General features: G+C 37.4%; 1 protein-coding gene across 1 annotated transcript in view; it reads right to left on the bottom strand.

Annotated features, from left to right (window-relative positions):
* The window catches only part of POLR3B (RNA polymerase III subunit B), a 70,449-nt gene that overhangs the window by 28,144 nt on the left and 17,168 nt on the right, over nucleotides 1-25,137 (bottom strand). Inside the window, exons 11-19 of the mRNA XM_079303616.1 lie at nucleotides 24,290-24,406; nucleotides 23,667-23,801; nucleotides 18,607-18,768; nucleotides 15,107-15,307; nucleotides 13,873-14,035; nucleotides 11,800-11,953; nucleotides 10,441-10,515; nucleotides 9,605-9,703; nucleotides 5,959-6,086 (exon numbers count right to left, since the gene is read on the bottom strand). Coding sequence (XP_079159742.1) covers nucleotides 5,959-6,086; nucleotides 9,605-9,703; nucleotides 10,441-10,515; nucleotides 11,800-11,953; nucleotides 13,873-14,035; nucleotides 15,107-15,307; nucleotides 18,607-18,768; nucleotides 23,667-23,801; nucleotides 24,290-24,406 — 1,234 coding nt within the window. The remainder of the gene's footprint in view (nucleotides 1-5,958; nucleotides 6,087-9,604; nucleotides 9,704-10,440; nucleotides 10,516-11,799; nucleotides 11,954-13,872; nucleotides 14,036-15,106; nucleotides 15,308-18,606; nucleotides 18,769-23,666; nucleotides 23,802-24,289; nucleotides 24,407-25,137) is intronic.

Here is a 25,137-nt window from a genome sequence, read left to right as displayed (position 1 = left end):
AAAAGTTAAGGCAATCATATGTTATTGGAGTTTGCTGGACCAGGACTATCCTATGTCTCTAAGCAATTAAGAAATTACAGTCTGAAAAGTTAACATTTTAAAGTTTTAAGTGTTAAATCTTTTGCAGTACTTTGTCCTTAGGCTGTAAGTCTTTCAAAACCTTTTCATTTTCTCCTGCAGTTTCAGAGCCTTTTCTTGGAAAGGTCAAGGCAGTCAGCATATAGAGAAGTTTTCACACGGCCAGGAAGCACATCTGAACACAAACCTGCTCACTGGGGAGGCCAGCTTCACATTTTACATGCATCCACTTGCAATTTACATCAAGTGTCTAGAAAACTAAACTCTAAAACCAGAAATCTCCAAAGACCTACCCTGTCCTTGGCAATAAACCACAAGAGGTCTACCTGTCCCAAGGACAGGAGTGGAGAGACAGCTCAACAGCTATTGTTGAAAATTAACTGTTACAGCTGCCCTGGACTTTCCCAGGTTCTAGAAAGTAGATTCAATGACACAGGCACAGCATTTTCAAATGACAAGAAAAATCTGGTAGAGTTGACAGGCTTAACTTGTCTCCTGCTTTTAAGCAGTTGTTTTTCTGTCTTCTTCTGGCATAACCATCCTTGAGTGGTATTTTTGTCTCTAATAAGCTAATAAAACAAAATAACAAGCTGGTAGGGCCTGGATTCATCAACACTGATGACCTCTGCAGTCCCACCCTGCAAAGCCCATAATCTCAAGGTCCCACTACTTCTGATACACCCTGAGAATACACTTAGACATTGTTCCCATTGTACTTTTGAATTACACACCCCCTGGTTTTCCAGTGTGCAGAAGGAAAATACACTTCCAGATAAAAAACTTGAGAGGTTTAGACCATTTCCCCCTTCTGCATCTAGAATGAATAATTTGTGTGCTTTCAGGATACCTTGCAGTGAAGCTCAGACTAAATGCTTCACAGGTAGGTACATTTTCCTGATGTTGAGAGAAATCTTTCCAAGAGAAAGTCATGCTAAACTTAACTTTCAAAATGTTCACAATTTTTTTCTCCTCTGAGAGGCTTATATGCTGTACCTGCTGTGGTTCACTGGTTAGGAATGCTAAGACAGGATGAGGCCTGGAGCACAATTTTCATCTATCTTTTACACTTTAAGCGTGTCCTTTACACCCCAGTAACAATCTGTAGAAGTCCCCTTTATATCAAGGATTTCAGATGCCACTTTTACATATTTCAGGTAATGCAAATGATTTCTTTTCAGATGTTCATGTATTCGAAAATTGCATTTTTATCAGAGGTTCAGATAAGCCTAACAGAATTGCTACTGTCTGGGAGCCAAAAGCAACAGACATTACTGAGATTTTGAGCCACAATAATAAACTGCATTCAGGCTATTCTTCAGGAGGTGAATACTGTATCAAATGGAAAACATACACACATGTATCATGACAGATATCCTAGCAGGAAAGAAACTGGTTAGACAGTGATTCTAGAGAACAAATGAAATAAATTAGCCACAAAGCATGCCATATATCAGCAATATTATTCCTAATTGCTAGGATTTAATGGTTATACAAATAATGCTGTCTCTAAACTGGGCTAACAAACCACAGCCTGAAACCACAATCTGGTTATTTAAAATAAAGCAGCAGCTCTCTTCAGAGGACTGGTGTGTTGGGACGAGCCCTCAGTGTGGGTGCTGAAATGAAGGAAGTCAATAGCTTTATTTCTGTTTTCTCTCTGAAAGAACAGAGCCCTTGTTTGCTCCAGCCAAACAACCAAGCAAAAGTAAAGTATAATTAAAGTTCACCATAACAGACCCTGCTCACAATGACTTGCATTTATAATTATCCCAACAGCAAGAACCAATTTTTTTTCATTGGTAATTAGCCCTGGTTAAAGCAAAACACACAAGGTTGACCTGGATACAACAAAGATCATTTTCTTGCTTTTCTCAGTACTTGATATATTGTGAATGCACGTGTGCATTCTTTCCTTTTTTCCCGTTTCCTGACAGTTATTTTTTTCCTTTTTAAGTACCATTTGAGTATCCTTTAGTGTGAAATAATCACTATAAAAACACTATCTACTTATATTTAGCATAAATGAAGCACTGTTATTCTGATGCTGAAGTTTTGAGAATTCACCAGAACAAACAGACAGTTAAAATAAGCAATAATCCAATTCTCTGGTGTATCACTTAAACAACATTAAACTGTACAATCAAAATTAACAAGGACACAGAAATCAATCTACTTGAGCCAAAAGGGCTATTACTGCACATGCCAAGAAAAGAATTGTTGTTATTCTGTATTTCCCCTGTTTCCACCATGGATTTTCTACCATCCTGTCCTTTTATATGAGCACAAAACAAGAGAGGAAGAAGCATATTTTTTAAATGCTGTGATAAACCTTTTGGAGGGGGCTCCGACTCAGCTCAGATAGATTGTTACAGTACATGCATTAAAGTGATCTGGAGGTTAAGTATAGAAATACTCCTTTCACAGCAGAAAGATTAACAAGTGGGTTTAAAAGATTATGGGTAAATTGGGGGGCAGGGGGGAGAGCTCATTTCTGCCTCAGCACTTCTGTGGCTATTAGCAGAGAGGAGAGGTGTCAAAATGAGGTCGTGTTTCAGAGCACAAACAGTCCTCAAAGAGCAGTGTCAGAACAGAGCTGTGGCCACAGCACTCCCAGATCCAGCTGTGATGACCAGCAACAGCTGGTTTTGCCTTGAGGTTTGTTTAGATTCTGTGTCCCTAGGCTAGCTGTACAAAATTTGGGAGAACTCTGGCTCTCAGTCCACCAAAGAGCTTTCACAACTGTCAAAACCCCCCAGCACTCAGTTCCTTGAAGCATATTTATCTTCTCAACTCAATTTTAACATATTCAGCTGGCTACAAGACAGAGCAATACATAAAGAACTTTGCTACTTCACAGAAGCAAAGCTGAAAGTACATGATACAGTAAGAGGCTTTGTTTTGCTTTTTTTGTAATATCAAAGTCTTTGCTTCATGATAAGCAAAGCTCTCGCCCACCTACATCTGTCCCCTCAAATACTTCCTTTTCTTTCAGAGGTTAAAGTAATAATCACACCCAAATCCTCCTTTCCTTAGTCAAGACTTGTGTTATGTCATTTGGGTTGAAGCTGCAGTGTACAGTTGGGTGTGAGTGTACAGCTTGCTTTGTGTACCCACATCACCACTTATACAGCAGCACATGTGCATGTGTAATATGGGGGATTACTGGCAGGAAAACTGTATTTTTTCATTCTTCATACTAGGCTTTTACAGTCACAGATGTACAATGTGCAAAACTGACCAGGTTTTTGTTTCTTAATGGAATTAAAAAGCTCAGATAAGAACTATTTCTCTAACTGTAGAAGCCTTTGATCCTCTTAAGCATTATTTTACCAACACATGAAAGGCAAACAGTACAGACTCTTGTATTTTCATCTTAAGTATTTCTGAGATTTTTAAGCTACAACTGTTAAGCTTGCACTGAAATGTCAACATTCAACTAAGGTCTTTGCAGCTACTATTGCATTTACTACCTAACTTCCTCTCAGTCTTACAGTTCAACCTGCAATATATGGTCAATAATCTATGACAAAAGTGAGGGGTGTAATTTCAATTTAATTTTACTGAAATCCAGTTTGGTCATTAACTGCAGCTCTAGTCCTCCCACCAGATGACTCATCTACCCTTGAAAGAGAGGTACTTTTCAGGACATGTAATACTCTCCAGAAGAAACTTTACTATTTTAGAACCTAACACTTCTCACTGGATTACAGACCTCATTGCAATCTCTGATGTCCACTCTCCACTTACATGTGCTTTCACACCTTTGCTTAGCTTGATTTTGCTTTAAAAAGAGACTTAGAAAAGATTGTCCAAAGCTGCTGGGACAGCACTGTGATGTGGTCAGAGAGGGTGGGTCAGTGTAGACAAGCACAAGACTCTCCTCTCCCAGTCTGAATCCCAGGCTCCCTTCACTACCCCAGGTTTTGACAGCTGAGGGAGTGACACAGAGGACTTGGCCATGAGACTTTCCACACAGCAGTGCTGGGTGAGGAGTCCCTCTGCAATTTCAGTATGGAGAAAGAAAGCACTAAAGGTGGATGGTTACTTAAAGGCTGGATTTGAAGCACTACATCACATCTCTTCATAAAAATAAACAGAAACATTTATGTGCAATGTTTCAGGAATACCCTCTAGGTCTCATCTGATCAATTAGTGTAGAGAAAATTAATCTCTGCCCCTACATATTGCCACTATGATGGCTTTTTTTTAAGCAGTTATTACAAAAAGCTTCAGGTGTTTGCAGGTACTTCAGACAAAGCAAAATACAGCTCCAGTCATGTGCCAACTTTTAAAATTTACTTTTATCTAGTTGCTTATTCTTTGAGTCAGGTGTTTTGTCATAACAAACTGAAACAAAGGCTTTTTTTACTGCTGGAGATATTCAATGGCTTTTGTGTTCCTAGCGTCAGCAGGAACGTCAGAGGATTGTATCCAAGGAGCTAAATGTGCAAGACCTAGGGTCAAAGCAGCTGAATACACCAACCTCAGAAAACACAGACAATGAATTGCAAATGACACTCAAAACAAAACGGGGAAAAAAACCTTCACACAGAAAACTACAAAAGAACTCCACAGATACTGAATTGGCTTTCTGTACACACTGATCCTGCTTAACTGTGTGTGGTAACTAACCAAACCTTCTGAGACTAATAGTCATAAAATGGAGACTCAGGGGTGGGGGAAAGATAATGGGATGGGGGAGAACTGTAAGGAAAAAGATTGCATTACTCCTCTTTCCACCCACTCACCCTTTTTTTTTTTTTTTAATTTAGATAGAGAACATGCATCTTGCTATTTTCTGTTTTCACGTGCTCAACATGACGGCTCAGCATAAGGCAGTTACTTTGCTATTAATTCTGCTGGAAAAGCCTCACAAAAGGTGCAATGTTTCAGCTTTGAACACACAGCACAAAATAAATGGTTTAGCAAACCTAACTGAAGTGGCAGTTTCTTCATGAGACAGAGCTGTGCTACTGTAGCTCCCAACTTGCAAGCAAGCCGTCAATACAAGCCATGAAACCAGCCTGTAGAGCACCAGCCTGAATGCAGCTGTCTGAACTGATGTATGACTGCTCAGCCTCCTCTGCCTTGATCACAGCCCATAGACTTGGACACTTTCATGCTGGTTTTGCTGAGGCTTAAAGGAAGGATTAGAACTTAACTGCTGTCAATTACCCCCAGCAGCAAATTTACAGAACAGTTGGGTTTTATTGACCAGATATGACACTGTCAAATTAAATAATAAGTAATCAGAAAATTAATTTTGTTTCAGTACTCAGCCTCTTCATCCAAAACAGCAAAAGCACAAAATCTAAACTATAGCTGTGGAAAGTGTTCAAATTACTAACCACTCTCTTTCACACTTGACTCTTCTTATTCTCTGATGTCAATGTTAACTATTAATATATTTATTTTTAGGACACTTACTCAACCAGTAAAAGAAATGCTCTGCAATGTGTGCTCTGTCTCTCTTTGTGGGAGCACTTTTTAACTCTTTTTTGTCTGGAAACATACAGCACATTGAAGCATAAAGAGAAAGAAAGCCTCACTCTTCCAATCCAGCAGATATGCTGAAAACTTTAAAGTCATGATGATTTCCAATAAAATCCCATAGAAAACACAAAAGTATCCCAGTTTATTAAAATTTTATTTTAAGTGTTAAGAACTGCATTAAGTAAAATTGACTGGTATTTTTTTCACATTAATCTTTCTAGGTTTCAGAGGTAATTTTTTTTCTTAAAGCTAAATAAGTGCTCTTTTACTTTTCCTAGCAAAGCTTTTAGGTGAACTAGGAAAGAAAGACATTTTTTCAGTCACTTTTGCTACATAGCTTCAAAAACTACATAACACTTCAAAGAGGAACAAGAAGTGAAGTCTTACCCATGGCTTGTTTCCCCATGGCACACTGGTAAGTGTTTCTTGGGGACTGGTTGTGGTGAGGATATGGAATCAGCCCAGCACAGACACCCAGAAGTGTGAAAGGCTCAATCTCCAAATGGGTTGTATCTCTGAAAAGAAAGAGTATCAATTATGGCAGGTTTGTGAACAAACAACTTCAGTAGAATTTATTTAATTTTGCAGTATCTCATAACACTTCAAATTCAATTCTGTCCAGGAGAATGTAAGTCAGTAGCACCTCAAAACATGGATTCACTACAAGATTTTTATTTTTATTACAAAAACCCAACAACTTTCTTTTGGCTTTAAGTGTTTCCACATGAAAGGAAATGAAAGAAAAATAAATCAGGGTTTATGAAATTCCATAATGGAGGAAAAACTTCCAGATAACTACAACCTGAGGGAGCTCAGTAAGACAATAAAACATCAGTTTACACAGTAAGACCCAAAATGCCTTAAGGAATGTCTTCTCATGTAATGAGAGCCCTCTGCATCAAATTACTAATCTCAGAGATCCAGAAACCCACTGGGGAGATAGAATAAGGAAGAGAACAACAGATTCAGGCATTAAAAAGCCTGCTTTAGTTTTCCAAGGCCAGCTATATCAGTTAAAGAGAAAACATCTGCCTCCAAATCAGATCCAGTGCCATAGGTACATGACATAATACAACACTATTTGAAAAGCTCTGCAAATATTTTGGAAGTGGTTATGTTGTTAGAAGACAGTACTGATGAGAAGTAAAAAGACAGGGAAAAGGAGTAAAGACAGACAGAGAATTTGTTCTATCTGACATGAGCCTCAGAATAGAAAGTCCATGCTCAACAAAGACAAATCATAGCATGCACTGGGATGCAAGTGGAGAGACTAACAACTAAGAATGAATGTGTACAATAAAGCTTGGCTGGAGCAGATCTGAATTTAAATCAAGATAAATAATTAAGAAATGGAGAATTATAAAATACAGATGATTATAACTAAATCTATTCAAAGCCTATCTTTCATGTCCTGGATTTATTACAGAGAGCTTGGGTTTATGCAAACAGTGCTTCTCCTAGACATCTAAACCCAATGCATTCTGAAAATCTCATCTTTAATGTTTGACTTCTTGTGGAAGTCTTTTGGAAGACTTTACTTATTTAAATAAATTAATTTGATTACTAAACTTTAGGATCTTGCCAAGGAAGTGACAGAAAAGTCTTTATTATGGCAACATTGAAGACAGCCAAGCACTGTAAGCTGAAAAAGGCTAAGGAATTACCCACAAGCACATACAGACTGAAGACAAGTGCTACTAGGAACTTAGATAAACAATATATGTACTACTGGAATAATTAAATCTGAAAGCTGAAAAAAAATAGGCATGGAAATCCTGAGGATTAAGCCAGTGAAATTATCCATCATTCTTAGAAATCTTTATAAATCTGAAATACACCTGAACAATCTAAAAATCACCTGCTGGCCAGAGGACAACCACTATTTTTCTCCACTTGATAAAAAAGCAGCTATGTTATCTAAAGCCTGTCTTAAGAACATACTAATGGGAGAATCCAAATTGCAGTCAAATAATTGCAAAATGGTCTCAAGAGTCCGTAGCAAACCTAAAGAAGAGACTGTCCCCCCATTCTGCAAAACAAAATAAAAGAGTACCAGATCTGATGGTACTCTTCAAACAATAAAACCAGAGGTTGAGACTTACTGACAGTGAAGTTTGCAGATTTCTCCAGAGGGCACAAGTGCATGGAAGTAGATGTACATTTGCATACAGGGTATTCAACAAATGTCTTCTTCCAGTGAGGTCAATCCTAATTCAACCAAAGATGATGCAACCCACACAGATTCTACCACCTTATGAAGTATTCCAGAGTGCTAATGGGAGACCTTCAAACTTTACAGGGCAGTTCAATTTCTGCAGGTCAAAACTGCCACTGCCAGAACCAGACCCAAGAAAGGAAAGGCAACATAGTGAGCTTGAAAAGCAGAGTTATAAATGTATAAGGAAAAAATGGAATGCATTCCCCCTAATGGGATTGGAAAGGTAAAGAGAGGATACTGTAGCAAAAGAAGCCTATATTACAAAAGCAGGAATGTTACTAGGATACAACTCACTATCTGAAGTACCAGCTGCATTACCAGAACAAGTTGTACCAACATGGCCACACCATTTAAAATGCAGGATGATCATCTGGGGAAGGGGATACACAACTCAACTACTCAGGATGTAGGGAATGTCATTACCAAACACAAGGAGCAATGTGCTCATATGATGCAAGCTCAGATACTCTGGCACTCTTAGCCACTCTTAGCACTGAAGCCAAACTCAAAACAACTAATTGATAATACAAAAATCTTCTGAGCTTCCTGGGAATTATTGTAGAGTCCTTTCCTCACACTGGTCCATTGGAATTCCACTTTCTCCTTCTCTTTTGGACTAAACAATGATTTAATGTGATACCTTCCTAACCTTCCTGGCTGAGTCAGTTGTCCTGTAACTTAAATTTTCAGCTCTGGTGCTTTGTGGAAGTTATTTAATTTTGGCACAAATGACAGCAATTGTGTGTGCTCTTCTTTGCTCATGTATACAGAACTCAGTCAAGAGCATGCAAGACTAATTTCTTAAAGTGATAAAGTCTTCAAAAGCCTGTAGGAGCAATGCAATTTAATTAGCAGAGTTAATGCATTACATTTAACAAAGGTTAAAGATAATTGAAGGGCTCACCCAGCTCCACTGAAATCACTGATGTATTTCTATTAGCTTGCAGGACTACTTGACTAGGACAGGTTATTCAGAAATAGAATTTTCTGCATACATCTACTGATCAAACAATTCACAGAGATAACTTCTAGCATTTTACATGCAGCCTTCAGTTTACAGGATATTGTCAGAGAAACATTAAAAACCAGGAGAAAGATAGGAGGACTTAAAAATTTAAAAGAATCCTTCCTTTAATGTGGGCATTTCAATCACAGTCAGAAGATAAGAGTAAAAAAAATTGCAGCAGGTCCTTCAAGTACGTGGAAAACATAACAGACCTGGAAATCTTTCTGAATTAAAATCACATATCAAAAAAAGTCTTAAGATATGTGGTCAAGAATACACAGAATGGTGCAGACATTTTTATTGGGGCTTATTATACATCCAAAAGTCAAAGGCAAGGTCTCATTCTAGCACTCCACATACTGTAAGGTGGGAGTTTAGGGTCCCTTTATAGCCAGAAAATAAATTTCCAAACAATCAGGATATGATAGGATATTTAAATAACATGTGGAACCATTTGCCTTCTGGATATCTATTGGATAAAATTATTTATGATGAGCAGCCCAATGATCAGAACAAAAAAAAGAGCCACATCCAGAGAAAGAAAGGATATACCTTTGAAGTATTTAATATTTTTGAGAGTTAGTAGCAGGAGCAGATCTTCCAAAACCTACACCACTTTTTGCAACTTGCTATGGATAATTTAGGATGTGTGCAGGCAGATTTATTTCTTTAGCTTTCATCTGGAGTAGTTTCAGCCATTAGCAAGGGAGCATTGTGTACATGTGAAAACAGTAACATGTTTATGTTTGCATTTCAGAGAGCCACCCTGTGAAGGTTTTTCCTGTACCCTTTACTGAATGCATACTTACTTATTGATTGTATTTTCATACAGGGCAATGTTACAGTCATTTTCTTCATTCACATCCAAATATTCAACAAGGCCTTCATGCAAGAAATCTTCAAAATTCCTACAGATAAATTAAAGATTACACTGTCTTATATTTCCGCAAACATAAAATACTTAGTACATATATTAAAAGAAAGTAATATATAAAGTTAAACCAGATAAATACTTCTACATGCAAAGTTCTCTGCATATTGAAGAAAAATGTGGCTTTTTAATCCTGTTGCCCCTTCACTGCTTCCCAGTCAGACAGAAGAATGTTACTTACTTGAACAACTAAATAAAATCTTCTTTGATATGTACTCATCATCACTGTAAATGTAGGCAAATATAAGGATAACCACATACATTTTTGTGATAACTTTATGAAATTTAGTAAGACATAAATTTAAATGCCTTTGTGTAAGTGTGGGGGATTTTTTAAAAATACATAAGATAAGAATTTGCAAGGACTTTCAAAAACTCTGAATGTGCCTAGTTTAGGGTGGGTAAGTTGATAGTCCTGTGAGGTGCTTGATTTTTCCATCAGGAGGACAATACTGCCTCATACTTTCCATTTGCAGAAAGATGAGGCTGATGTATTTATTCTGTACACTCACCAAATCTCCCAGCAGTAACAAAATAAGAACATCAGCCTTAATTTGGCTTTAAACAGAAAATCTCCATTACAGAGATTATGAATTTATATAGGAGAGCAGACTTCTCTAATTAGCTAACCCCAAGACTGTGAGATACTGACTGAAGAATCTCCACACAGTATTTACTTAGTGAAGATGAATATGGTCTACTTGAATGGTGTACCTGTAGCCCTGAGCCAGTTCTTCCATATGCTTGTTTGTAACTGCAGGTTTCTGCTTCTTGACAATTATGTAAGGCCTGAAATAAAATAAAATATAAAAAAAAAAAGATTGTCACAGCAAATATTTAGTCAGGTAACTTAATTTATACTTACACTAAGAACCCTGCCTATGCACAACCTACTCTATAAACTGTACTTAAAATTTATCTGCCTTTAACTGATAAAACCACATAAATAAAATCAGTAACTATTCAGACCTTAGTTTGATATAATTTAAAATGTGTGTCAGAAAAATCAAGACTTAAATTTTGAGGTGATAGCCATTTCTTCCCCTTTAAATCATTCAACTAAAATTTTCTAAGTTTTACCTACAGATTTTGATGATGGCTTTAAAAGATTTGAGATTTCCCAAACTACAAAGCTAAGAACAGCATTTAGTACCATGGTTATTGCAGGGATTTTATAGAACACAAAGTGAACAGTTTGTGCTCAAGTGTCCACATGCAAGTTTGCATTTTGCAATTGCCTCCATGCTGTAAAGTACAGGCATTTAATTTACTGTGGGTGATCTCTGATGAATCCATAAATTTCAACAGCACATGGATCTCTGAAGGCTTCCCTACCACACAAAAACACTGACACAAAGGATGGCATGCAAGAAGGCAATGTCAAGGGCTGTTGCTATTTGGACAAGTTGCTTTGATAAAGAGCAGCAAATAGCTACAAGATACTTGTGGAGTCCCCTCTGAAGTAAATAAATTAGAAAACTAATAAGCACTTGCAAATGGTTAATAGGGATATCTGAACAATTGCAGGGTGAGGGGTGCCACAAAGCAAACTTGGTACAGCCTTGCAAAAACACAATTAGCCTTGCTTTTATTTTAAAATTTGGAAGCTTTACTGCCATCTCCCAAACTACACATATTAGCCCTAATTGGAAAAGTGATTTCTCTGCCACTGAATATGCCCCTACTTTGGATCTCTCAACCAGGTATGATCATCTGATTGTTTGTACATTTACTATTTTGAGCCTCTGACATGCCTCAAACTGCATTCAACATGCTCTGAGATTCAATTAATGAATAAAGTGGAATGCCACCAGTAGTTGTGACTGCTGCTTTGTTGAAGTGCATACAGAGTATGGACACAGACAGTCAATGCTAAAATATGTATATATTCATTAACCCATTCTGCCTCTTCCAACCTCTACCTGTTTTGAATGAGGGCTATTTAGGAGAAAAGAGACGCTCAAGTCTTACTGAGTTTGCTTAAATTTCTTCCCATGAAAGTCTTAACCCAGTGTTTACAGAACAGTGTTTACAGCCAGTTCAGTAGTGAGGTAATTCTGATGAGAAGTTCACCTGCACAATCTCCCTCCATCAGAGGAAATGTAGACACATCTGTCAGACAGGTTTGTAGAGATGGAAACGAATTCGTTGATATAACCTGCTCGACGCAAGATGCGAAAGGTGTTGACTAATTTCTGGTGATCACGTATGACACCAAGGATGTTACCTGTTCAGAAAGAGAATAAATACCTGGTGCATCCTTTGCACAACCAAAACTATTTACAAATTCTGATCATGTGTGGTAAATTTCCCTTCTCTAACATGAATAAGAATTGGCTCTTTTTTCCTCTCAATTCAAAATTGTCAGAATCTCCCAAGTCATCTACCTGCATGTTTCCAAACAGCCCAAGAAACCAAATCATGTGTTTCTTCCAGCTTTCTTCAAGTATGTTTCTGCTCAGGTGCCCATTCATCAGTTGGTACACAAGTTAACAACTTTGAAGTCTGCAATTTCACCTGTACTGAAATGGATTCAACGCTTCCAAGAACATGCCAAGGAACGGCCCTGCTGCATTGTCAGAAATTTTGAAGTCATATCAGGATATGACATGTTGTGACCACTGACAACAGCACTAGAATTTCTCTTTCAGGTACTTAGCTCAACTCAGCTATCTTAGCAGGGCACTTCAGCTCATACTTAGATATTCTGATGCATGATGAACAAACAAGAGAGTAAAATTCATTTAAAGAGTCACCTGACCAAAGTTATCTTAATATATAAAATAAATATCTATGGTCACACTTTAAGGGAGAAAACTAAGACTGATGGTTTAGGGAGTTTGCAAGACAACAGAAAGTTCTTTACAGCTTAAAGAATTGGTACTTAACAGATTATCTGTCTTCTTAAGGTCATAAGTTGAAATCAGGATCAATTCAGCTATCCACAAATTTCAACTTTTTATGAATTAAACCCACAAACCAGTGGATTGAACAGTAATTTGGCTTGCCTCAATACTAATTCATCTACATTTGGGAACATACTACTTTGTTCCATTCTGCAAACTGCGCTTGTGAAGGAAGAGTCCAATATTTTGGCTCTGCACTCCCCTTTGGACTATAAAACAAGACAGAAGAGAGTGCATGTGGTTTCACTGAACCTTATCTTCAACATACTGCTACAAAAAAGCAGAGCAAAGGAATGCAGTTTGGTTAAGTGTTGCTTTTAAGTTAGTGGGAAAAGGCAGAGTTGAAAAACAACTGCTGTTTAATTCAAGGGTAAATGGAGAACTTATTCATGGTGACAGACACTAGTTACAAACTAGTCCCTGGAAGAGGATGCTGCTGACAAAAGGCTATTTTGGAATCACAATTATAGTTTATAAAATGTCAGTATTTTGAAACCTGATACCATAGTACCTGTTGTTTTAAAAACACTAAAAGATCAGTTGTAAAAGAAATATGAATGTGCAGATGCAAAGCACGTGTGCCAAATCATCACTTTAACAAGAGAGGCCTGCTTTCCAGGGTCTAATTTTTCTAATCACACACAAAGCAAGATGGCCCTTCAAAAGCAGTTTTATAGAGAATAGAATTTCTAAACTTTCCAAACAATATTTTGATGGGTTTTTTCTGATTTTAAAGGCACTTTAAAATGCACGAATATACATTAAAACACACAAAAATTGCAAAAAACTAAATACTCTTTGTAAAGGAAGATCTGAATTTGTAAATTTATTACAATATTACATATTACAAATTGAAGTTATTTTCTTTCAAAAGTACTTTATGAATGGCACTTCCTTTGGATAATATCTGAAGAAACAAACAAACCCCTAGTTGAATGTACATAAATTTTTGTACCTATTTATGCAAGTGGGCTTCAAAACAGGGCTGAAACTTGAGAGAGCTTCAATCTCCCAGCTACACACATCTGCAGTCAGAGTTCTGAAGACACAACTTCATGCAACTAAGTGTCATCATCTGGCCCATCTACTTTGCCCAACCCTATCAAAATATTTACAGAGGAAATTATTTGCAGGTGGAAAGCAGCATCTGCTGTTGACTGTGCTCCAAGAACTACTGGAGGGTTTCTGAAGCCTAACTCTCCATCAGCAACAAATGAGAGTATACTGAAAAGTAACATACCATTAAGAAAAACCAGGAACACGTTTGGGTATGAAAGTTCTTCACCACAGAGCAAGTTGACATCTTCAACTCCAAGATTACTGGCTAATTTAATAATTGGGCCATCTTCCATATCCGTGGTAATATGAGTCATGAGGGCAAGGTTTTTAACCAAACCACAGGCCTAGGAAAAAACAAAATCAAAACCCACTATTTTTATCCCTTCTCTTTCTATGTGTTAATACCATACTTCATTTTTCTCCCCAAACCGTACTTACGACTGACAAAAGCAAAAAGATGACAAGAAACAAAGAGAAAGAAATTAAAGAAATTAATTATCCTGAAATTTTGGAGGGAAAAAGAGACCAAACTTTCCATATCACACTGGAATGTAATGTTTCAGCATTTACAAGGTAATAAAAAATATAGTCATTGAAACAGATTTTAAGTTAACCAACCACGTACAACCCTGTATTTCTCTCCTCAGCTACTCAGCAAGGCAATGGAAATACACAATCAGTCCATTTATTAATTTTCCATGTATCCTAACATTCCAGGTATTCCATGTATGTTCTAACACAAACATTAACATTTTTAAATGAAAAAGTATCTTATATAGTGTAACTTTATTTCAGCTGCTTAATGAGAACAGCTCATATTGACTTATTCAGAAAGTTCAGAGTTCCTCCCCTCAGAGTATCTTCTATTCAGAGAAAAAAAAAAAAAAAACAGAAAGGAAAGGAAAGCAAAACAAAACAAAAAGACTGATAGAATCAATTCTTTGGTTGAAATGTGTACAAAGGTGGTTTTCTTCCTCCAGCCAATGGATAAAAAAATACTGGTATGTGTTTCCAGAAACACTGCAGGTTGATGCTGCAATTTCAAGACAGAATGTTTATAACAGAACAAAGGGAGAGGGGTTTAGGACTCCTCTCTTTCTGCTCTCACCAAAAGAAAGCAAGTAGTTCCACTGCAAAAATGGGACCTGTTCATGTAATTCTGATATAGCCAAATGATTTCAGAACTGTTTACAGACAGTCTACACAGAAGAAAAGAGGCAACACAGTAAGGAGTTAACAGGTTAACAGGATGTAAACAGGTAGGATGTAAGAAATCACACAAGTTGTGTTACCAGGCTAGTTTATCTCTGCAGAAACCTCCTCATCAGAATTACTCCTCTGATGGAGGACCAAATTAAACAGTGTCTCCATTCCTCAGGACAAGAAATACAGAAAGCAAAACAGAAATTCCTCACCTCTCCTTCAGGAGTGTCAGAAGGGCAGAGCATCCCCCACTGAGATGGCTGCAGAGATCGAGGACCACTCACTTTCCTTGTCTTTTCAAACTGAGAAGAGATCCTGGTCATCATTCCCAGAGCAGAGATGTAAGACAAGCGGGACAAGACTTGTGTCACACCTTGGCGGTCCATCTTGAATCTCTTTAGAGACCAGTTTCCCTGTAGAATAAAATTAATGTTTCAAAAGAATTTGTGCAGTCTGTCCTTGTCTTGACATTGTCCAGGGTCTAGACAGAATGGTATCTGAGGAGCATTGCAAAACAAATGTTGCCCATTTATAAAAATCAAGTTTCTAACTACCTATCTGCATATAAACTCCTAGTTATAGCATACCTGTATTAAATATTAAAGAGAAGTTGAAACAAAAGGGCTGCTTGTACAGATGAGAGGATACTTTTGCTATTACAAATTCAATCACACAAATATTCTTTTTCATCTGTCCCTCATAGGTAAATCAATACTCAAATTCAGATAAACTAAATTATTTTGGTTTTGTTTTATAGGGTTTTTTTAGTATTTAAAAAAGAAAAAAAAGGTCTTTGGAGTAATATATCAATTTTATGATAGAACCCACAGCTTTCAGTTTTGCCTTTCCCATGATTTGTAACTTTTGTAGGAAACACAGACATTTATGTTGCAGAAGTCTGACATCAAAACCCTCTGTACATTTTTGAAGACTTTTGTTTTTGGAAAAAGAAAACAGAGAGGAAAAACACTCACTGATGTGTCCCCTTTGAAAAGAGAAAGAGAGAGAGAAAGAAAGAGAGAGAGTGTGTGTGTGTGTGTGTGTGTGTGTGTGTGTGTGTGTGTGTAAGGAATAGGTCTTCCCAACTTCTCTTTGGATTACACCAAATATGAAATGCAAGATCAAAGCACATCTCAGAGGTTTTGTGTTTCAGGAGTGTCACAGGCACTCTCACTTGTGGTTTTAATCAGAAGAAGAGCAGAGCTCAGAGCATGTTCTAGGACACAAATATATTTCCATGCCAAGCAGATTCAATGATCTCTACCACAATCTTGAAATTTGGTGTCACAGTTTTTGCCTTTGTGACATTTACTCCATTATCAGCATCTGAGTCAGAGGATATAAGTTTCTGTCTGAAATACTACTTACTCCAAGCACCATGTTGCTGGTCAGTCCAAAGATAACATTTTCCTAAGGACTGCCTTTTGCTAATTCTTGAACCCTTTTTGGAAAACTCAGCTCACCAATAATAACAAATAATTTGAAGCTCGCTTGCTGTACTACACTAAAACCCTTTTAGAAGGTGATTTGCTTGGCTTTTTTATTCACACTTTTAACAGCACAATCCCATTTAATGACCAACAGGAAGAAAACACCACCCATACATACAAATTACATACAATACAAATTGGTTTTTTGCTTCCACTGGAGACTATCAAATAGTCCCAAATTTGTAATAGCAAGTGGGAAGACAGCATGCCCAATGGCAAGTCAGTCAAAAGAAACCTGTTCATTTGTTCAGCATCTTTGGGAAGGGTTTGCTCACTGACCATTTCATTCTTTAAAGACTGGGTGTTATGAGAGTGTAAGTGAAAGAAAACAATAAATCAGTAGTTTTTCTTCACACTAAAAGGTATTGCATCTGTAGGCTAAATAAGTATGTGGTTTCTTCTCTGCTGCCCAAAGGAGTAATCAAAAAGAGTGGGGAAAAAGGGGAAGTAAAAATGCTGCCTGAAGATGTCATACAAAAAATTCTTTTTGCTTGGGAAGGGACAGACTGGATCCTTCAGAAGTTGTCCACAAAAAAAGAAAACCAAAAGGGGCCAGGGCAGTTATGAGACTGCACCCACTGAGAACATCCTACTGAGAACTCTTATGAATGGGAAGTTGCCCTCTCAGTGGCTTCAGGTGATTCTTCAGATGCTAAAATGTCCATCAGGCTTGTGGCACTGCTGCCTGCCCAACCTTCTCTTTGGGGTTTTCCAGTGTAAGGAGAGGACCTGTAGCAAATCTCACTGAGCACCACTGCACAGCTGATGCAGTAGGGCTATGAATTCTTTTGCATGCTACTGGTGTAATTATGAATCTGCTCAGTTATTTCATGCTCTTTGAGACTATCATTGAAGCATTCTGGTGAGATTGGAGATTGTCATTTCCAAGAATGATTTTTATGGTATTTGCTTAATCTCTTGAATGGTGAGCACTGGGCATTGTTCCTGAGAAATTATTTTTCAATGCTTAAGAGCAGATGGTGTTTAACTGCTTATGTGGCAATAAAAAAAAAGTCCAAAGACAGAGGAAGAACGAAGACTTTATTGAATATGGACTGAATATTTGCAGATTTATCTCTGTCAGTCCAAATGGAAAAACTGGCACAAGCTAGAAGAAAGCACTAGCATTTAGAGAAACAAATCTGTCAATTGTTTTGGTTACGTGCACTGTAGAGATTTAACTACATTTGGGGCACTCATAAAATTAAACAGTGATAAGCCTTAACACTGGGCTTTGTAAGTTACAGACTGTTGGTGGTTTTGGATGCAATATGTGGAATTAATTTGTTTACAAGAACCAAAGAAAAACCTCAGTCTCATGCTAGGCAGAAAAGCCCTCTCAAGAGCACCAAAGATTAAAAATTAAGTTCCACAATTTTTACCAGCTCCTAAAATACTTTAGTCTAATCTAATTTCTTTTAAAAATCATGCATTTCAAAGTCTTTTACAAGCTACCAGCTGGATTTCAGGAGCAATCTCACAAATTGCTCTTGCAGATGTGTGAGCTGAAAGACAAAGTTAGTAGTAGCTATTATTGCTCTTGTCCACTGGCATGAACAAAAGTATCTGCTCCAGCAGAAGACAGAAACAGACTAAAATCCAACCAAGACAAATATTTAACGGGTAATTATCAGGGCTTCTTTTTAATATTAACAACATGCAGCAGATTTTCCTGTTAAATAGATCAGTACCATTAGCAGAGAAGTACTAACTCCTATGCTGCAAATTTGTTCATTCCAGCAACTTCAAAATAAAAAGGCACTGCCCTCAAAGAACTCAAAATTGAGACTGAGGAGATTTTTTTTCCTGTTCATGATGTTTTCCTGCTGTTTTTCAAAAATCTTTTGTACAAATGATGTAACCTGACCCCGGCTAAATCCAGCTAATAAAAAACTACATAGTCAAGTAGAACCTAGAAGACAGTCAGTTGGATAAATGCAACCATGACCGCTACTTTGAATTTGCCTGTTTCAACCATTCCTTCACAAAAACTAAAACACCAGTTTGAAATAAAGATGCTTGATGATTATTGATTCTTCAGTGAATTCCAAACACCCTGCCCATGACGGAGTTTTACAATTTCAATCTATAAAAAACATGAAATAGATCTGCTTTTCGAACCAAAACCAGAAGACTGATCAAAAATAAATGCATGCATTTCCATCACTCACAGTGGTGGAAAAGCTTTGCCATTCTCCTAGAAAGAGGACAGAACTGCTTACTGTGGAGATGGCATTGACCATGCCGTTGGTGATCTGGTCCTGCCGCATGTGCTTCACCACGTCAAACTGAGCTGCGCGCTGCTTGGGGATGACCTGGTCAGCAATCTTTTTCAGCTCAGAGTTAAATTTTTTGAACAAATCTTCAAACAGAAGAGAAAGAAGCTGGAAAGACAAAACAATGAAGGGAAAAAAATTATACTTTTTAAGTCTAGGAAATAGGGAAACAGAGGGGAGATGTGTTTAATATTTCTACCTTTCTACTTCTTGTCAGTTAAAATACAACTTTTCTGTCTCACAAATGATAGTTTTATCATGAGTTTTTTGCCTTGTTATAGTACTAGAGAACTTACCTCATAATAGAAATCAAGTAGAACTAAGTTTATGCACTTATCCCTTTTTGGTTTGCTTTAATCCTTCCTTCACAATATTTTAGCACAGCCATAGTTCTCTACACTATCCAACTATTTTCTCTAACCTGCTACATTACAATCCAGATGGTTTACTTCTTCCTCCCTAAGGTTACAAACTCTTTTAAAGATTTAATACCCTAAACGTACAACCCTGAATTACACACAAGATTAGGAGGCAAGACTGGTTTTTACTCTAATACATATCTCATGTTTCTTAGGCAGCTTCCTTACTTGTACACACTCTTATCCTGATACTTTCTGCCAATCACAATCTATGGAAAACCAATTATTACCCACAAAAAGCTCAGCTGGTTCAACAACTGTTGCTGTTTTCTAGTACTGCTATTATTTGGAAAGTGCAATACTCTTCACATCTTTCCCTTAAAGAAGCAAACTAACAACCCAAAAAATCTACAGTTTAGCCAATAAAGCTACATAACTCAGCTGAATAGGAAAAAAAACCCAAACAAACAATGCAAAATCAACCCAGCAATAGAACCATTCACAAGTGTTGCATTTTAGGACAATAATTTCCTTTATAGGTACATTAATTACTTCTAGTTCTTAAAATAGCCATAAAAGGAAAAGGCTACCAAAGTTTGTGATCTGACTTCTTTGGCTCTCCAATCTGTTTTGTTTCTGCAATTTGCTCAGCCTCTCCTTGTAACACCAATAGCTTTCCAAAACACTTAAATATGCACTTCATGATACATTTTAAGTGTTAACAATGATCAGCTTTGTGCACAAGTGTAAACTCTAAAGCCTGGCACTCCTGTCCTGGGACTTGAGTCTGCAACAGCTCCAAGTGTCAGAAGAACCAAAAATGCACTGGTACCAGTGCCAGAAACAGTAGTTTCCAGTGTACAAAGCACTGTAGGGCTGAATAAGCTCTGTGTTCATCCATTACAAGCCAAGACATTCTGGAGTAGTTTGTACTGTACAATTCTTGTATATACAGAATTAAACTGAATTTTAACTGTCTCCATAAGATCTAGTCCTCACCTTTCCTTACCTTCTGGAAACAAGAAAGTAAACCACAATCATTCTTCTGTCCCTGGGATGGGCCACTAGCTTTCATTTGCCATCTGGACAGACAGGTTTTTTAGACCTGACCTTGGCATGAGGGGTAGGTGCTGTAGACCCTCTTTCCCTCCCTGATGTTTGTAATACCATTAACTGTTGCAAATGATACTCTCTCACCACTGTCACAAGAAACCTGCAACTCAACCTGTGACATTACAGTTAATTTAAATTAGATTTCCACTAGAAATAAAAGCAACTTCTATGGAGCATTGTATTAGGAAGGAGAACCCACTGGAGTCCCCAAAAATAAGATTATGAGGGAAGAATTTCAGAAGTAGGGAAAAAGTAAGAAAAGAAAAAGTAAGAGAATGTCATTTTGATGGCTGATACTCTTGTTAAATAAGAACTAAACTCTTTAGATATTAACTACAGTAAACATTCGACCTCAACAGGTTTGAGCAGGATTGAAGCATTTAACTAAACACTTTAAAAAATTACTCAGAACAGGTTTTCATATTTGATGTTTAACAAAAAAACTGAAAGAATCTCATAATTCCATAGGTCATGGGGACTATAAAGCCACATCCCCCTTCCTCTTCTCTAACTAATAAAGTCAGTTACACCCCAAGTCCACCAACTTGTTACTGTTTGCCAGTCTGGAAAGCCTCATACTTTGCTAATTTCACTCACAGACTCTAAGAGCTCTGCCTATCTGGCAAAGAAGAATCTCACAATAACCACATTATTTAGGTCAAGTGCAAGAGATTAAAGAAAAAGGATGGAATGCCACTGATAATATTCAATGGATTTCATAGTTAGTCCAGAGCCTTTCAGCCTTCTTCAGAAAGAAGCACTAAAGAGCAAATTATATTTAAGGAAAAAAAAAAAATACTGACAGCTCATCAATTGATTTTCATTGAAAATCCTAAGAAAAATTAATAAAGAAGTTAAGCTGCTGAAATACAGTTTCAGCAATTAGCTTAATGTCAGAGAATTCTAATTAGGCGCCTTGAGATTGCTATTTAGCGTTTAAGCCTTTAGAGTGCCAAATTCTCCCTTTCACACAAACTGGTTGCAAAATTAAAGACATTAGGCAGCCTTAATTATATTATCAGAACAGCTGGGATTAGGCAATCTCTGAAGTCAAGGCGGTATTCTTTTGTCACAGGGTAGAAATCCCTTGCTTTCCAGGGTGCCGGATTTTGGTGCTGTTCCATATCTCACCCATACAAAGCAAGCTGCATTAGAAACAAAAAAAAAAAAAAAAAAAAAAAAAAAAAAAGGAGGACAAAGAACAGAGTAATGCTTAGCAAATAATGAACACATTAAGGGAAGAGAAAAGGTAGGTGAAAAGATTAAGCCTGAAATCGGTAGGTTTTGCTAACACCTCAGCTGGCACCTGGCCTACCCAGCCTCTAGTGGCAGACAGACTAAGAGAAAGCTCTGTAAACCAGCTTGGCTAGTGGATACAACCCTGTTATCTAAAGCTAAAGCACATTTCGTACTCTCTTCTCCCATGGGGTGTGAAATTAGCAGCTATTGTTTTCACACATTTTTATAAACACAATGCCATTTATGTCTTTACACTGTTTAGACCACTGTGTTTTTCTCCTCGCATGGGAATCTTTTCTTTTTTATTTATTTATTCAGACTTTAAATCAACAGGATTTTTATTCCAGGAACATGCTGGCATTAAAAAAAAAAACAAAAACAAAAACAAATCACTACCAACCATTTTATCCACACAAACTTTAGCTAAACACAAACATCTAGAAACTGGCAAACACTATTTAGTCAGCAATCCAACAAAATTAGTATTTCAGAAAAAAAACTGGCAGAGGGGAATTCAACCACTCAGCTTGAAATGAGCATTTAAAATACCACAAGAAAGAAAGAACTACTCTTAATCAAGTGTTAAAAACCCTGTACATAGGTCTCCTTGATGAACAAAAAATATGCATTGGTTATGATGATCTCTACATTTAAAATCTTTTCCCACATAATTTAAAACAACTCTGGCTGTTAACATCTCTGTGAGCAGAGGTCTTTTTCTTACAGCTTGTAGAAAATTCTTTACCTGCTCTACTTTCTGCCTCCAGATGTATTAGGAAAAAACAAACTACTCCTCCAATCCAGTTAAATAAGAACAATCTGATGACAAATCAACAACAAATTTTACTGATTACAATTACACTGAACTACAGCAATATTACAGCAGAAACCAAAGAAACCCATCACAGCTTAAAATACTTATTCCATTAGAATGTAGCACTAATGTCCATTTACCACTCTTTACACTTTAGAAACATATTCTGCCTCAGCACCAGGGTAAAAAATTCATGAACAATGAAGATATTCATTTGAAGAAAAAAATTTCTTATCCTAACAAGCTAAGAAGTTTTTTCATTGCTTTTTTCAGTGCTTTGAATGTGTTTAAGAGTGCCATCTTAGTTTCTTCAAAAAACTAGGAAGCAAAGAATGTTGTTTTTACTCTAAAATAATTGCACTGTGTTTGTGTGTGTCCACATGCATGCATAGAGGCAGGGCAGGGTAGAAAGGAGAAGTATGAGACAATATGCAAGAACACCTTAAAAAGTGCAATTAAATGAGAATTTCCACTAGATAAGAACAAAAAGGAACAAATATTGTTATGTGTGCAGAAACAGAAATCCCAATACAAATGGTGAGGGCAGCAAAGATGCAGTTTCTGCAATACAATGCATTTTGTATACTTGTCTGAATTTCTGTTGCATGTTCAACAACCACAGGTGATACCAACTACTGAAACTCCAACTTACACTAGTACTCATCATAGCAAAGAAGTCCAATCCTAATATAAGTTGTTTAACCAAATAAGCACACAAGGCAAGGAAAAATTCATGCCATATTAACTAAGCAGCTCCTTCACCTGACAGGCAAATTCCTCCTGCATTAGGAAAATGCAGTTTGGCCAACAGCTGTGAACTGCCACCCTCTCTGCAAAATGATGGTGCCAGCCAGATACCTCAAACCATTCCCTCCTTTACAGCCCTCTGATAATGCTTCTGTCTCCAATGTCAAAACTCTGCAAGCAGAGGGCTCCACAAAATCCACTTTCATTAGTTGCTCAAGTTAACTTTGAACCACTATTTTGTTAATTCATGCTACTCTAGAGGCCAGAGAGGCAACTGACAACGAATGAGCAATCTTATGGGCACCAAATTATGGGAGGCTTGAGTGGCTGTTCTGTGAGCTGTTACACAGGCTGGGCTCTCCACAGTGGGACAGCTTGGACCTGACTTGCAGGCACCACCTAGGTCCCAATCCCTTACCCAGTACTTGGAGGGGAACATTGGGGGATGGCTCTTACTGCTGCCTTCTTGACACTAAACAGTGTTATGCCACAACCAAAACTGATGCTGAATTTGCACTGCTCTGTCCTTTCATCTAGTATAAAGAGGCAACACAGAAGTGAGGATATAATGTATTAGTCTCAATCACGAAAGCAGATCTATGAGACAAAGCAGAAAAGCCAACAAAAATAAAATGAGAGGGAAAACACTTCAATTGACAAGACACAGATACTCCTTATTCTGCATCTTTTAACAGGACAGTAACAAAACACTTAGCTCGGAAGTAAAAACTCACCTGCCCTGCCAGCTCCAAACGTTTATTTCCATAATAGTCTCTGTCATCTACTTTATTTTCTCCTTGAGCCAAAATTACTCTGCGTACCATCACTGCTGTGTATATGCACTTAGCACGAAAATTGAATTCCTTCACCTGCAAACAAAAACCCAGAAAAACTAAACAAAACACAAGCATACCAATGTTTCAGGATCAGATGCTTAGTTCTTATTCAGACAAACACATCCATTTAAATCACTGGTAATCTGGGCTGACTGAGTTACAAAAGGGATTTCGGTGCTTTACTTTCCTTAAAAACACAAAAAAATATACACTGGTGACTTTGAAACAAAAAATGAAAGTAAATCAGAATAAAGGTATAGGTCATGAGATGAAAGTCCTGAATTAACACCTGATACTGCCTGGTTATGCAGAAAAAATGCATAGTTTGATTGGTTCAATGGTACAGCATTTCACAAAGACTTCTTTTGACTCAATCCAAGTCTTCCCCTTTATTTTGAGCATGATTTACTTTATCTCAGCTACAAAGCCATCAAAGACATTTTCCCCTGCCAACAAAGCTCACGCCATAAACAACCATACAAGCTGACTCCTCTTTAAAAAGCCCCCAGAATGTCACATACAAGCACGTGGGTCAGAATGGTTGATGCCAGCAGCTCTCGGGCTTCTTCCATCTTTGTTTTCTTTGGGCCTCCCCACATCCTTTGCCTTCGTACTTTGTTTCCAATGTACTTCAATGCCTGTGAAGGAGGGAATTAAGCTGAGTTAATTTGCTCAATTGTAACCTATACAAATATACACACATGTGGAGTCATGTGTGTATTCCTCAACCAGTGCAATCTCACCAGCCATGGATAATACAAATACCAAACAAAATGCAAAACAAAAAAGATGGAAGTGATACTATGAAAAATTTTCCTGAAAATTGATACAATTGACTATGCATAGGATGTGTTTATCACAGCTTGGTAACATTTGGAATGGAAAGTGGTGAAAATCCATGATTACTACGATACTAAAAGAAAGGATAAGGCAGAGATACAGAAAAGAGGATTCTATAATTTCCAAAGATATTTAGTTTATTTAATTAGACTTTTCACCTTCAGTTCTTTTGTGTACTTGCTAAATTTCATTTAGGTATTAAACCATGAGGTGGCACTCACTGTTTAGTAACCCCAAAAGCTACTGTGTGGCATCCATATCTGCTTCCAGCAGTGTCTTGCAAAGGACTCTTACTCTCCTACCAGTTGTCAATGAATCTGCAGAATTCCTAGTTAGATGTCCTAATTTTATGGACATTAAAACACAACCCTGCACTTCTGAAAACAAAGCATTGCTTAATTTCGATTTTTTTTCTTCTCCAGTTAGGTTATGAGAGCAAAGTCTCACATTTGACAAGTCCTGACTCTTCAAAAAGCCTTAGTTCGTAATAAACCCCCAAAACAAACTTTAAACCACAAAGTCTATGTCC

The sequence above is a fragment of the Erithacus rubecula genome (assembly GCF_903797595.1).
Source record: "Erithacus rubecula genome assembly, chromosome: 4".
Classification (NCBI taxonomy): domain Eukaryota; kingdom Metazoa; phylum Chordata; class Aves; order Passeriformes; family Muscicapidae; genus Erithacus; species Erithacus rubecula.
This window is presented reverse-complemented; position numbering and strand designations above follow the sequence as displayed.